This window comes from Dromiciops gliroides, chromosome 4 (assembly GCF_019393635.1).
Source record: "Dromiciops gliroides isolate mDroGli1 chromosome 4, mDroGli1.pri, whole genome shotgun sequence".
Classification (NCBI taxonomy): Eukaryota; Metazoa; Chordata; class Mammalia; order Microbiotheria; family Microbiotheriidae; genus Dromiciops; species Dromiciops gliroides.
Genome location: NC_057864.1, coordinates 231,526,255 through 231,542,136, shown reverse-complemented (window position 1 = coordinate 231,542,136; position 15,882 = coordinate 231,526,255). Strand labels below are relative to the sequence as shown.

Sequence of the window (15,882 nt, the reverse complement as noted above, 5' to 3'; positions counted from 1 at the left end):
GGGGCAGCTAAGTGGTGCAGTGGATAGAGCACTGGCCCTGAAGTCAGGAGGACCTGAGTTCAAATCTGGCCTCAGACACTTGACACTTACTAGCTATGTGACCCTGGGCAAGTCACTTAACCCTCATTGCCCAGAAAAGAAAAAAAAGAAAAAAAACTAACTCTGCCACCCAAAATATATAAAAGAAGGAAACAATAATTAACATTAATACTGACCCCACCTCCAAATGTCACAGACCCAAATACCTCCTAATATCTCTAAAATTTTTTTGAGAACGATCTACTCACAGGGGTGCACTGGAGCCAGCTGAACCAGCTCAAGTACATTAAAAAATTTTTCAGTATGAGCATTTATACTTTGGAAATTGGCAAACACCATAAGTAAGGGCTTCATTTATTGATTTGTTGATTATTTAGAATTAAGGAAGTGATGGAGAAAATGTTTAATAATGTAGATCAAACTTAAAAGTGTATCCTCTCCTCCTTTCCCACTCCCTGGAGAGCCAGTTGTTAAACGTTTACCAGTTACACATGAGATTCATCTGGGACATAAATAGTATGTAGCATATTGCCAGCAATGATTAACATACAGAAATTGGCGTGAATAAATCATGCAGAAAATGTGTGGAAGTGAAAAATAATAGATGGACAGTTCCAGTGCTGCCTTGGTACCTATAAAATGCCTTCAGTACATTGGAAAGATCTTCTATGGAAAATTTATGGGGGTGATCACAGAATCATAGAATGTCAGAGTAGGAAGAGACCTAAGAGTCCATCTTGTCCTATACATACCTGAACGAGAATTCTCTCTACGATGTACACAACAAATAGTCATACCAGTTCTCCTAATTGTGTCTGTCATAAATATTATCTCTCCTCTATTATCTCTCTCACTCCATCAGAAGGTCATGATGCACTTCTATGATACCAGGAGGGTGGGACTGTGACATGTAATACTGTTGAGAAATGTTAAGGGGTTCCTTGAACTTGTCTTTTTGAATTGCCATAGTTTCCAAAAACACTGGACCCAGACAGAGTATACATGAGATACACTCCACCTTTCCCCACCCCTAGCTGACATAATGTGTTATTTGCATCTCAAGCTGGTATCACTGTGTCCTTGGGAGTCGAGACAGGCCCCAATCATTCTGCATTAAACTGAGAAATTGCTTGTCACCTGGGACTCTTGTAGAAAAGCTGACCATCCTATCTTCATAGTCTAGCAGTTCCCAAGAGAAAAGAATGTGGGCTTTTGCCATCGCCTTGCTCCTCCCCTTTTCCTACCTTTACTGTACCTTCCCCCCCTCATGCCATGCCCCTTTGGTTGGAGAATTGTATTTCCTCCTCTTTCCTTTGTTGTACTGTTATAAGTATGCATACTTCTGTATAGATTATGAACTCTTTGGGTTCCACATGCATTTTCATTTCTCTTGTAATAAACCTAGTTTTCTGGTACATTTCGTGAAGCTGTGGTTCCCTGTTACTTCCTTATTTCTCAAGGAAGGGATATGATTCTGACTTTTTTGATGTTTTAAGCTTTCTCTGCTCCAGCTTCCACTGCACCTCTTTCTGCCTTGCTAAACCACTCATGCAAAGACTTTTCTATGCCCTACATATAAGTTCATAAGAAAATGTTTTGGGGGCATTTCCTAAGGAACCACAGCCAGTTAGTGTGAGGAGGGAATTATTCATATGACAGCCCTAGGTTTAGATGATTCAACTGGGACAATAAATTTAGATCATTCAACAGCACTTTGAACAACACAGTTTAGCACTTGAGTATCAAGAATAAATCTTCTCCCTTCTTCTCCCCTCCACTATTTCCCTTCCCATAAGGTCTTATCCTGAAACCTCTGTCTCTCTCCCTTCCCTTCTTTCTTATCCCTTGTCCCAGGGTCCTGGGTGTAGTTTGTGGTATTTGCCACCGATGCAAAAATTTCTACTTATGACTTTGGTGCAGTGGCTAGTGTGCTCATGTTTATCCATGAGCCCAAAAATGAACCCCAGAAAGGGAGGCTTTGACATGTATACAAGGCCTCCTTTGGAGCCCTCTTTGCCCAGATGAAAGCATTTTCAAATTTTCCTAGGCCCACTGATTCAGGGGTGAAAGAGAAGAAAGAATAATCACAGATAGTAGGGAAATTTAAAGTGTGTTACTATGCTCTGCTCTTGTGCTTTAGAAGGCTTGTATATGGGTCTGATGAATGCATACGGGATAGGCTTCATTCCTGCATCTCTGTCTGTTGGATATTTCAAACTAGATGCCCTAGAGACATCTTAAATTCAATATGAACATGTCTAAAATTGAATTATCTTTCCCCCCAAACTCTTACCTTTTCCAAACTTCCCTATTTCTGTTGATGGTACTTCTTTCTTTCCAGTCTCCCCAGTTTTTAAGCTTAGCATTATGCTGGACTCCTTACTCACCTGTATTCCATATATCTAATTAGTTGTAATATTTTGCCATTTCTACCTTCACAACTCCTCACACATTCAACACCTTCTGTCTACTCATATAATTACCACCTTAGCTCAGGCCCTCATACTTCTCACTTAAATTATTGCAATAGCTTTCTAATTGCTCTGACTGCTTAGTTTCCTCTCCAATCCCTCCTTCATGTTGCTGCCAACTTTTTTTTCCTTAGACTCAGAACTGACCAGGCAACTACTCTGTTAACCAACTCCAGTGACTTCTTATTACCTCTAGGATAAAATGTAAACTTATGTTTAGCATTTAAAGGCCTGGTCCCCAAGCTATTTTTTTTTTTTTAGTGAGGCAATTGGGGTTAAGTGACTTGCCCAGGGTCACACAGCTAGTAAGTGTTAAGTGTCTGAGGACAGATTTGAACTCAGGTACTCCTGACTCCAGGGCCAGTGCTCTATCCACTGCGCCATCTAGCTGCCCCCTCAAGCTATTTTTCTAGCCTTATTGGACATTACTCCTCCCACCCCCGACCCCACCATCTGAGATACAATATAAGGCAAATACACACAAATGTGTGTATAATGGGTAGTATATCATGTACTACATTACATGAATGTCAGCTTCTTACAAGTAGGGATTATTTCATTCTTTGTATTTTTATCCCTAGAACATAGTACAGCCTGTCATATAGTATATGCTTAATAAATAAATAATTGATTGATTGATTGATAGGCGTTCTCCAGCCTACCTCTGAGCAAGCTTACATTAGAATGCCTCCTGGGCTTTTATTATAACCCATTTTTCTCATCTCTATCCTAGAACTCATACTGTATTTTTTTTTCCTCTTAGCAGTGGGGAGATGACATTTCCTTAAATGAAGGAAAACATAAAAGTAAGATTGTAAGACTTAAATAGTCAGTGGTGAAACATTCACTGTCTTCCTATTCAAACCTGAAGAGCCATAAAAGTTAGCCTTGCAAAGGTAGTGAAATAGAGTCAAAAGCATAGGGGAAATTCATTCAGGAAACCTGGGTTCATGTCCCAGCTTTGTAGTTTTAAAATCCTGTGACTTTGTCTAATTCCTATAATAATCTCTAGATCTCAGTTTCTTCACCTGTAAGATGAGGGAGGGCAAGATCAGAAGTCAAAGGTATGCCTGCCCCCAAATTATTTTGAGTACTCCACTATGTGTGGAGTGCTGTGCTAGAGGCTTCTCTATTAATTACATGGAAAGAGTCACTAGGGGCATAGCATCTGACCTGCAGTGATGTGCCTCAACTTGACAACCAAAAATTTTAGGAAACTTTGGGTATGCCTTTCACTGAGTAAAATATCACCCTCTCCAAGCTATTCATAGTCAATATATATCTACTTCTTTTTATATGTTTTGTCTCTTGTGGAGGTGTTTCCTCTTTCTCTTTCATTAGTCTGGGTATTTCTGGAGGAGGGACCACATTTTCTTCTTTCTTTCTATTCCTCTCACCCACTTCCACATTAAGGAAATTGTCAAGCCCTACTAACTCATACACTAAAATCTGAATTTTCATTATTCCTAAAAGTCTTTTAAACAATGGAGTTATTGGTAGGATCATGTCCCTACCAGCACAAAAATCCTAAGGAAAGAAATGCCTTAGTTAACATCATAGACTGTGAGAGGTCTGTCTGCTGAACACTTTCCTCAGGGCCCTCTTCATCTCATTGTTCCTCAGGCAGTAGATGAAGGGGTTTAGCATAGGAGTAACTACCATATACATTACTGATGCCACTGAGTTCTTTTCAGCAGAGTGAGATGACGATGGATTCAAGTAGACCCCAGCTATGGTTCCATAGAACAGAATAACCACAGTGAGGTGGGAGCCACAAGTGGAGAAGGCCTTCTGTTTTCCCCGGGCAGATGGGACCTTAAGCACAGCCAACACAATGTGAGTATATGAGATAAGAATGCAAAGGAAAGGAATGAGAACAATTAGCCCACCCACCAGCAAGATCATGAGTTGGTTGAGGTGTGTGTCAGAGCAAGAGAGCTGAAGAAGAGGAACAAGATCACAGAAGAAGTAAGGCATGACATTCTTGGCACAAAAATCTAAACGTGCCATAAGGAGAGTGTGAAGCAGGGAGTGAAAGTTAGCAATGAGCCAGGAGCCAGCCAACATCAGACAACAGAGCTGTAAGCTCATCATAGTGGTATACTGGAGGGGGTAGCAGATAGCCACATAACGGTCATATGCCATTGCAGTCAAGAGAAAATTATCCATATTTGCCAGCAAGATGCAGAAATAGATTTGGGTGAGGCAGCCCTTACGGGAAATAGACTGAGTCTGTGTATGGATGTTTAGCAGCATCTTGGGGACTGTGGCAGAGGTAAAACAGAAATCTACTAGGGACAGGTTACTGAGGAAGAAGTACATGGGGGTGTGGAGGTGGGAGTCTAAGATGATGGCCAGGATAATGAGTAGATTCCCTGCTGCTCCAATCAGGTACATGACCAGGAACAACACAAAGATAAGTTCTTGCTTCTCTGGCTGGCTAGAGAGGCCCAATAGGATGAATTCAGAGACAGTGGTATAGTTTCCATTCTCCATGTTTTTGAAAGACCTGTTTGCAGAGAAAGGCCAATTCATGAATTATTGAGTGAGCAGAAGGCTCCCAAGCATTCTCTCTTCTAGGACCTGTCCTTCCACACACATAACTCTCTTAAAAGATGCAAGTCCATTTTAACTCATTGAAAACCCACCCCTCCCTCAGATTCCAGAGAATTCACAGTTTTTAGAAGACTTTATAGTCATGTCTCTAGACCTAACAGAGACCACCAAATCTAACAGAAAGGACTCTATCTTAGAGCTCCCAATGCTTCCTAATTTTCAAGCTCCTAGAAAAAGCCCTACTGCCACCCATATTATGAAAGGTTCTTATGAGGCCATAGCTACTTACTGTGGGACCCCATGACCTGTCCTCCTCCCCACTTTTCTCCATCCCTTTCACATATTCCCTTCTTCCCCCATCTACTTGTAGCACAAGGTTCAAGTCTCAGCTTTCTCCGTGGATCTCATTCTTCTTCTTGTTGGCTTCCTATGCACCTGGGACTTGGTGACAATATTCTGAGTTGGATTAGGTCAGGGCGAGCACTGAAAGAAAGACCTGCTGACCAGGGATGGCACAGCCAGCCTTTCTGTCTGGGCTCACCTAGGAAGAAGCTTCTCATTTCCAGGTGCATGGGGCAGGGAAGGAGCTGCCCCTGTAGGCAACAGAGGGAAAATAAGCATGTTGACATCATTCAGTAGAACTGAAACTTTGACAACAAATTTAATGAAAACTTGATTTACTGCCAATCTCAATAAACCAGAATTCATAAATCAAAGGACTTTTGAATAGGAAGAAATCTAAAAAGTTATCCAGAAAAACCCTTTCATTTTATAAATGAGGACACTGATTCAATAAGTTTAAAATCTATTCAATCTAAGGATAATTTATTAAGCACTTATTATATATAATATATGTAAGTCACTGTCCTAGATGGTAGTGATGTCAAGAGAAAAATTAAAATGTTCTGTTCCTCAAGAGGTTTAAATCTCTTTGGGGGATGCAAAGGCATAGAGTATCATATGTGAAGAGTAGCTGGTAGGCCAGTTTGGCTGGAATGTGACTCCCTAATGTCATACAGTAAGTGACAGAGATGCATCTGAAATACAGATCTACTGATTTCAAGTCCAAAGTTTATCCCACTAGGTATGTCATGCTTCCTCTCTATCATCTCCCAGAATCTATGGTGGGGAAAAACTTTCAAAGCAAACTAGTAGAGATATTTAGTCCTTTATAAAACATAAATTGGACAATGCCTTCAATAGCAGCTATTTGAGGAGAACAAAGTACTCCTTGAAATTGAGCTTTGGTCAGGATCAGGATGAAGTTTCTATGCAGTGAGTGATGGTTTCACTTAGTTAATGCTGATTGAAAAATTACTCAAGAAGTGTGTAAATACTTAGAAAGGAAGGCTTAGAATATTAGTATTGAGGTAAGTTTTGAATAAGTTAGAAGAAACTTCAGTTTGTTTCTAGATAATGGGGAAAGAGTAAATGGAGTAAGAGTGATTAAGGATGCAGAAAAGAGAGGGAATAATTGATGGAAAAAGGTACTAAAAGAGTTGGGACAGGTTAATTGTAATAGAGAGGAAAGCCACGTGATTGACTTAAACAGGAGATGACTTTCTAAAAGAACAGATGATTGCCAGAAGGACCTTGAAAGAATGGGACACAAGATAGGTGCAGGTAACATGAAGGGAAAGCAGAGGGCAGGATATGAATGTCCCGCAGGGCGAAGCATCATAATCATAGTGGTGCCTCTGGGTAGTTAGAGGAAAACATCAGGGAAGTACCATATGGATGTGAAATAGGACGAGGGTCTAAGAGAATGGGAGAGCCAAGGATAAACATTAAATACTCCCCCATTTGGTTGAGAAATGGTGGTCTATGGGATTATGGGTTGGACAGATTGTGGTAGGAGTGGAGATTTCAACCCCACAGCAATCCTGGGGGTCAAATAAATTGGTGGGCTGGGTCAAAGATAGTTTTTTTAGAATGGAAGCTAGAGCATTCAATAGGAACGGATGTTCTTCTATATTGGGACATTACAAACAGGGAGCAAGTATTTGGGGATCTAAAGCCAAATGGCAGCTAGGTAGCAGAGTAGATAGAGTGCTGGGCCTGGAGGCAGGAAGACCTGAGTTCAAATCTGGCCTCAGACACTTACTAGCTGTGGTACCCTGATCAAGTTACTTAACCCTGTTTGCCTCAGTTTCCCCATCTGTAAATTGAGATCCGTAAATCTGTAACTTGAGCTGGAAAAGGAAATGGCAAACCACTCCAGTATCTCTGCCAAGAAAACTTCACAGAGTTGGACATGACTAAACGTACTAAACAACAAACAAAAGGTGAATTGAAGAAAGGTTTACAAGATGAGAATGCAGGTTCCTAATAAGAAAAGGAAGAGGTATGTGGCAAAGATACTTTGCTTAAACATAGAAGACTTAAGGAGAAGCAATTATAATCCATCTTTTTCTCACAATTACTCCAACAAAGGTAGAGAAAGAGCACCAGACTGAGTCTTTTGTTTGTTTGTTTGTTTTTGATTTTTTGCAGGCAATGGGGGTTAAGTGATTTGCCCAGGGTCACACAGCTAGTAATTGTCAAGTGTCTGAGGTCGGATTTGAACTCAGGTACTCCTGAATCCAGGGCTGGTGCTTTAATCACTGTGCCATCTAGCTGCCCCTAGACTGAGTCTTGATAAGAAAATCCAAGGAAGGGGGCAGCTAGGTGGCACAGTGGATAAAGCACCTTCCCTGGATTCAGGAAGACCTGAGTTCAAATCCGGCCTCAGACACTTGACACTTACTAGTTGTGTGACCCTGGGCAAGTCACTTATCCCTCATTGCCCCACCAAAAAACAAAAAGAAAAGAAAAAAAGAAAATCCAAGGAAAAATCACAGTATGTCATTTTTCTAGCCTACAGGGAGGCAGCCAAAAGGTCAAAGGTATTTGGGAAATGGTCCAGTGAGGAAGACTAAACACAAAAGCTTCTAGCACCAGAAATGGTCTGTGGCCATCACCTGTGTTTCAAAGGAAGGAAGCAAGAATATGGGCAAATTCCATCCAACTGACTCTAGAGTTAGGTCTGGACCCAGCATATACTGAGGCTGTGGTATGCAGTACTGTATTGGGGCATGGAGCAAGGTCAGAGGTGAGCTAGTAGCTATATTACTTTGACCATGGATTCAGTTCTCAGAGTCTTCTAGCACCAACTAGGGCCTGCAGCTGCAGGGAATGGAATCCAAATAACCCCAAGTAGTGTTGAGAATCCAACACAGAGGCTGGGGCCTGCAGCTAAGTAACCAGGGCAGGGAGCCCAAACTCCAAACAGTAGGTGAACCTGTAGTTCTTTCACTTTTAACCTGCAGTATCTTCCAACTAGCTGACAGGTGTTGAGGCCAGTAGTTCTCTATCAGTTCTCCGAATCAGGAGAATTGTATCACCCAGACCCAAACTGGGATTAGGAATCTTAAAGGCTCAGATCAGGAGGACATTGATTGACTATAACCTAAATCAAACAATTTAGCTTAGTGTGCACTCAAAATTTCCAGCTCAAAGAACAGAACACAGAAGAACACAGAACCCACCCATAGAAAGCAGAGGCAGAACTCCAAATAATACAGATCAAACTCTCACATGACCCCAACATTATCTTCAGAGATGCACAGAGTCTTGATGTAGCACAAAGTCTCATTTTAGGAAGTAAGGCTGGAAGAATAAGTTAACAATGAGAAAAGATACCACTTCTATCAAGCCAGTACTACTCAAGAAACAAACTCCTACATACAAATACCTACAAGCAAGTCTCAAAGCAAGACACAACTTAGTCTCAAGCTCAACTAGAATTCCTGGAAGAAATGAAACAAGAATTTTAAAAAAATATATGATAAATGAAATGAAAGTTTTGGAGGAAAGAATTGTAAAAGAAATGAGAGACATAGAGGAAAGAAAGGAGAATCAGCAGTTTAGTTAAAGAGGTTCAACCCAAATAGCTACCCAGGGAGTAGGCTCCCTGAAAATTAGAAAGGAACACTGAGAAGTTAATGACTCTATTAAACTAGAATTAAAAAAAAATCCAAAGACTAAAGAAAAAAAGAACAAAATATATGTATATATGCACATATATGTGTAAACTGACCTAATAGAAAGTGTCAGGGTCAAGGGATAGAGAAGGAAACCTAAAAATAACTAGACTATCTGAAGATCCATGACAAAAAAAAAAAGAACCTGTAAATGATATTATAAAGAAATCATAAATGAAAACTGGCCAGTCCTATTAAAGTCAAATAGCAAAGTAAAAATATAAAGAAACCACTCATAAATTCCTGAAAGAAACGTCAAAATAAAAATTCTCAGGAACATTATAGCCAAGATCCAGAGCTTCTAGGACAAAGGAAAAAAAATACATTTAGTAGCCAGAAAGAAAAAATTCAAGCACTGAGGAACCACAGTTAGGATCACACAAAATGTAGCAATTAATTAATGACCATGAAGAAGAAACTTGGAATATGACATTCTAAAAGACAAAAGTTATAGATTTACAACCAAGAATAACTTATCAAATATATAGAGAACTGAGTCAAATTTATAAGAATATAAGTCATTCCCCAACTGATAAATGGCCAAAGGACAGTTTTCAGATGAAAAAAATTAAGCTGTCTATAGTCATATGAAGAAATGCTCTAAATCACTTTTTTTCTGATAAAAGTATTTTATGTTTTTCCAGTTACATGTAAAGATAGTTCTCAACATTTGTTTATACAAGCTTTCCAATTTCAGATTTTTCTTCCTCTCTCCCCTCCCTCCCCCCTCCCCTAGACAGCAGGTAATATAAATTAGGTTATTTTTATATACATATATATATATACACACACACACATATATATATTTAATAACATTAAACTTATTTCTGCATTAGTCATGTTATAAGAGAAGAATCAGGGGCAGCTAGGTAGCGCAGTGGATAGAACACCTGCCCTGGATTCAGGAGGACCTGAGTTCAAATCTGCCCTCAGACACTTGACACGTACTAGCTATGTGACCCTGGGCAAGTCAAAAAAAATTCTAGAAGAATCTAGTCCATCACAGTAGATCAACACACAATGTTGATGATACTGTGTACAATGTTCTTCTGGTTCTGCTCATCTCACTCATCATCAGTTCATGCAAGTCCCTCCAGGTTTCTCTGAACTCCTCCTGCTCATTGTTTCTTACAGCACAATAGAATACCATTACATTCATATACCACAACTTGTTCAGCCATTCCCCAATTGATGGGGAATTTCCAATTCCTTGCCACCACAAAAAGAGCAGCTATAAATATCTTTGTACATGTGGATCCTTTTCCCTTTTTTATAATCTCTTTGGGAAAAAGACCTAATAGTGGTATTGCTGGGTCAAAGGGTATGCACAGCTTTATAGCCCTTTGGGCATAATTCCAGATTGCTCTCCAGAATGGTTGGATCAGTTCACAGTTCCACCAACAATGAATTAGTGTTCCAATTTTCCCACAGCTTCTCCAACATTTATTATTTTCCTTTTTTGTCATATTAGCCAATCTGATCGGTGTCAGGTGGTACCTCAGAGTTGTTTTAATTTGCATCTCTCTAATCAATAGTGATTTAGAGCATTTTTTCATATGGGAATAGATAGCTTTGATTTCTTCATCAGAAAACTGCCTGTTCATATCTTTTGACCATTTCTCAATTGGGGAATGACTTGGATTCATGTAAATTTGTAAATCACTTTTGATTAGAGAAATGAAAGTTAAAATAAATTTGAGGTACTACCTCCCACCTATAAGATTGACTAATATGACAGAAAAGGAAAATGACAAATGTTGGAGAGGATGAGAGAAAATTGGGACATTAATGCATTCTGGAGAGCAATTTAGAACCAGGGCAATCAAACTGTGAATACCTTTTAATGCAGCAATACCACTACTAGGTCTGTATCTTAAAGAGATCATAAAAAAGGGGAAAGGTCCTATACACACACACACACACACACACACACACACACATTTATTTATTGCAGTTCTTTAAGTGGTGGCAAAAAATTAGGAATTGAGGGGATTCCCACCAATTGAGGAATGGCTGAACAAACTGTAGTATATAAATGTAATGGAATATTACTATGAAATGATGAGCAAATAGATTTCAGAAAAACCTGAGAAGACTTACATGAACTGATGCAAAATGAAATAAGCAGCACCGAGACCATTATATCCAGTAACAGAAAATAATAAAATTTACCTGGAGGATCAAAAAGTCATCATTTTCAAGGGAAATAATGAAAAAAGAGGGAAGGAAGGGGTTCAGCCACTCTAGAAAGTAATGTAAAACTGTTAGAAAGTCACATAATACTGTATACCCTAGAATCCAGTAAAACCACTAATAGTGGGGCAGCTAGGTGGCACAGTGGATAAAGCACTGGCCTTGGATTCAGGAGGACCTGAGTTCAAATCCAGCCTTAGACACTAGACACTTAACTAGCTGTGTGACCCTGGGCAAGTCACTTAACCCTCACTGCCCTGCCAAAAAAACCAAAACAAACAAACAAACAAAAACCACTAATAGGTTTATATCTTTTTTTTTTTTTTTTAGTGAGGCAATGGGGGTTAAGTGACTTGCCCAGGGTCACACAACTAGTAAGTGTTAAGTGTCTGAGGCCGGATTTGAACTCAGGTCCTCTTGACTCCAGGGCTGGTGCTCTATCCACTGCACCACCTACCTGCCCCAGGTTTATATCTTACGAGATCCAAGAAATAGGAAAAGGATCCATATGTACAAAAATAGTTATAGAAGCTTTTTTGATAGTGGAAAACGTAATGGAATATTCTTGTACCAAATGAGATAATATTTATAAAGTGCTTAGCACAGTGCCTAACCTATAGTAAGTACTTAATAAATGTTTATTTCCTTCCCCTCTTCTTCTCCCCGCCCCTGTCCCTAGCTCTGCCCTTTCCCTCCTCTGAAACCTATATGAATTTCTACACAATGATCTTTCAAGTTTGTACTTACCTATACATTCTTAATATCAAAATCTCTCTCTTTAGGTCTGGTTTCTGTTCCTGAATCACAGAATTGACTTCCTCTTTCTTGCTCTAATGCATTTCTTGCTCTACTGGCACATTTTTCCTCTTATGGGGTTCAATATCTCTCCTTCAGCATTTTACTCAACTCAGCTTTTCAGTTTATGCTGAAAAAGTCAGAAGGAAGAGATGAACTTTACTTCTCTTCTGGGAGAAGATCCTGGATCTAACCTCCCTGATGTTAGTTTTTTCTTCTGAAAAATTACAGGGATTCATCCTTCCTAGAGTTTGGTTTGTTTTATTTTGCAATGGCTTTTTAGTTACAGTTCCATATCTCCTTTGTATTCTTTAACAAACACTTTTAGATAGACTGGGATTTTTAAAAAGTCATGTATTGAAGGGATACCTACATTTTGAGTAGACCCACTATGATGAATTTGTAGGGGAAAACATTTAAGAGTGGTGTAGAATGGGCAGGCATGGCTGAGTTATTATCTATATCACTGGGAAGGAATGCCATCATTAGTGAAATCACAAATTTATTAGACCATTGAGTAGGTTTAAGTCCCTTACAAAAGATCATGATATTGAATAAAAATTTAATTGGTTTCATCTCAAGCTGAATCAAACTTTTCTATACCTAGCAAGACATTTCCTTCCTACTTCAAACTACTTGCCTCATGACATCTGGTGTGAGGTCTAGCAGGGAAGTAGACAGTCCCAGGATAAGACAATAATCTGTGAGCCAGGGTCAGGCTGAATATGTTCCAGTTGCTCCAGGCTCAGCAAAGAGCTCAAGGTCCTGCCTATAACTTGGAATCTAATGAATTTTGCTATACTTATACTCAGTGCCTCAAAAGAAGGACAATCTGAGTTAATATAACAACAGGATTTAATTTAATCCCCAAATCACAGAATTTCAGAATTGGAAGGGACCTCAAAGACTGTGTAGCCCAATGTACCCCTGAACATCAATCTTGAAATCTCTGACAAATAGCCACCCAATTAACTTCACTTGAAGTACTCTGCTGAAAGGAGAATCCAGAGAGTAGTGAGGTGGCGCAGTAGATAAAGCACGGACCCTGGATTTAGGAGGACCTGAGTTCAAATCTGACCTCAGACACTTGACATTTACTAGCTGTGTAACCCTGGGCAATTCACTTCACCCTTGTTGCCCTGGCCCCCCCCCCAAAAGCAATAAAAGGAGAACCCAATAATTCCCAAGGTATCTTATTCCACTTTCCCATTGGTAGATTTTTTTTTTCACTTAAATAAAACGTAAATTTGCTTCTCTGCAATTTCTGTCTAGTATTTCGTTGGGATCATGCAGAAGAGGACACATCTCTCTCCCATTTGACAGTACTTCAAATGTTTGAAGACTGCTATCATGTCCTTCTATTAAGTTTTCTATTCTCCAAGGTAGATCTCATAATTGATATGGTCTTGAGTCCCTCTCATTATCCTGATTCCCTTTTTCTGGACATATTTCAGCTTATCTGGCACCCAGATCTGAGCACAATAGCCTAAGTATGGTCTGACTGGGTACAATGAGACTAATAAACTCCCTTATTCTGTTCACCAAGGTACTCTTTTTTTTCTTTTTTAGGGCAATGAGGGTTAAGTCACTTGCCCAAGGTCACACAGCTAGTAAGTGTCAAGTGTCTGAGGCCGCATTTGAACTCAGGTCCTCCTGAATCCAGGGCCGGTGCTTAATCCACTGCACCACCTAGCTGCCCCCCACCAAGGTACTCTTTTTTTTTTTTTTTTTTTTGCGGGGCAAAGGGGGTTAAGTGACTTGCCCAGGGTCACACAGCTAGTAAGTGTCAAGTGTCTGAGGCCGGATTTGAACTCAGGTACTCCTGAATCCAGGGCCAGTGCTTTATCCACTGTGCCACCTAGCTGCCTCCAAGGTACTCTTAATGAAACCAAAGACCACATTTTCATTTTGTCTATCATATTGCCCTGTGGATTCCTGTTGAACAAGCAGTCTACTAAAAGCCTCAGATCTTTTTTTTCTAGAAATAATGAAATAATTTTCTAGAAATAAGTATAAGAGTTTACATGGATCTCTATTAAAATGCTTATTGTTCCAATCTGGGAAAATCTTTTGGGATCTTGATTCTGTCCTACAATGTGTTAGTTTTCTCTCCTGACTTGGTATCATTTGCAAATCTAATAGTTGTTACCTTTACCTTCATCCAAGTTATTGAGAAAAATATTAAATAGCACAGGACCAAGTACAGATGGTCTCTGCATTAAGGACATTAAGGATCTCCCTCCAAGCTGACATTAGTCCATTAATTGTTTTGGGGAGGGATCTGTTCGTTTGACCATCTATCATCGAACATCCATATGTCTCCAGTTTATCCACAAAGACAGAAGAAGAAATTTGGTCAAATGCTTTGCTGAAATATAATAAGTATACTACATCCTCATCATTCCTGTAATCTACCAATTCAGTAACCCTCTCTAAAAAATTAAAGGAAGGCATGACTTTTTTTTTTGTGTTTGTTTTGTCTTTTTACGAAGCCATGCTGATTCAGTCTTGAGCTTTTTGTTAACAATACCAGCTGATAAATCTTCCCTTTAATAATACATTCTAGAATCTTTGCAAGAATCAAAGTTGAGCACATGGGTCCTCTAGCTCTCAATTCTCTGGTGGGGGGAATCAAAGCTAAAGAGAAAACAGTGTAAAAATGAAGTTTCAAACATTAACTGGAGCATGGGGGAAGACCTTGGGCATTTCCCATGCCACATAATTCACATAGTATGAGTAGTCACCTACTTTGGTTATATACCAGACTGGCTCTCCCCACTTGAAGTTTCTCTGACTAATTCAAAAGCATTAAGCCAGATGACTTGGGTTCTCATTTCAGTGATGCCACTAGCAGCAGCTGTGTGAGAAGGTAATTTACTTCTTCTCTCTGGATCCCAGTGACCTCTTAAAATGAGGGTGTTGGACTAAATGATCTCTAAAATCTCTTTCAGCTGTAAAATTTCTGTGATTCTTTGATTTCCAAAGCCTTCATCTTGGCATAGGGATTACATTCAAGGTCAAGGAGCTAAACTGTGGGCATAGGAAGAAAGTTCCAAGATTTGGGGACATTGAGGGTGCTTCCTCTGTTTATAAAATGAGGGTATTGGACTAGTTGATCCCTTTCAGCTTAACTGATCTAAAATTCTGTGATTCAGTTGTTCTATGATATTCCTGCTTCCTCAACTAGATTTGGGGCCCAGAAGGAGACCTTTCCCTCTCCACCACAATGAAACTGACCTTCATGGTCTGGGCTGATATCCAATACTGCTTTGGGGGGGTGAGGGACAGGAAAAAAGGAGAAGCTTCCTCTTCTTATTCTCCTCCCCTTCTGTAGGGCAGGATGCTCATAAGTAGGCAAGGACAAGATGGTCTCTCTTAGGAACCAAAGGGAGCTAGGATAGGAAGAGGGGTTAAATCAGGGCATGTGGAGGTGGGAGAATAGGGGATCCCTACCCTAGTTCTCCAGGTTAGGGAGTAGACCTTATATCAGAGTATAGTGCAGCATTCCTCTTGACTTTATGAGTCCAATAAGCAGTAGGCCTTATTAGAATCAAAAGTGGAATAATTGTTCCAATTCCCCCTGGGCTTTTATTTCATGGGATTTCTCTATTTATAAGTTATTTCCATCACTGTTCCAACTTGGGACCTCGTTATTTAAGACCTCATGGGATATAGTGCAGTTCCAAAAGAGGAGTCTGGCTGATGTTAGCCCTTTGAGACATTTCTCAAACTTTGGCTAGCTCCCTGTACTCTCATGTTTTTCCCTCCTGAGAACCCCTGAGCTTGGATTACCTGCTTCTTTGGTT

The 15,882-nt window shown here is 39.8% G+C and overlaps 1 protein-coding gene across 1 annotated transcript; it reads right to left on the bottom strand.

Annotated features, from left to right (window-relative positions):
• Positions 1 to 517: 517 nt before the first annotated feature.
• LOC122753783 (olfactory receptor 1361-like) lies at positions 518 to 5,006 on the bottom strand. The gene is made up of 2 exons (XM_044001481.1): positions 4,094 to 5,006; positions 518 to 549 (listed from the first exon to the last, which is right to left on the bottom strand). The coding sequence occupies exons 1-2, from the start codon at positions 5,004 to 5,006 to the stop codon at positions 518 to 520; spliced, it is 945 nt and encodes a 314-aa protein (XP_043857416.1).
• Between the last annotated feature and the right edge of the window lie 10,876 nt (positions 5,007 to 15,882).

Bases quoted from the DNA above. Each gene is read 5' to 3' on its own strand.
- LOC122753783 (XM_044001481.1), bottom strand. From the start codon at position 5,006: ATGGAGAATGGAAACTATACCACTGTCTCTGAATTCATCCTATTGGGC. The intron at 550-4,093 runs TCAGCAGACAGA...ACATACTATTTA, and splicing joins GAGGGCCCTGAGGAAAGTGT to TGTCCCAGATGAATCTCATG.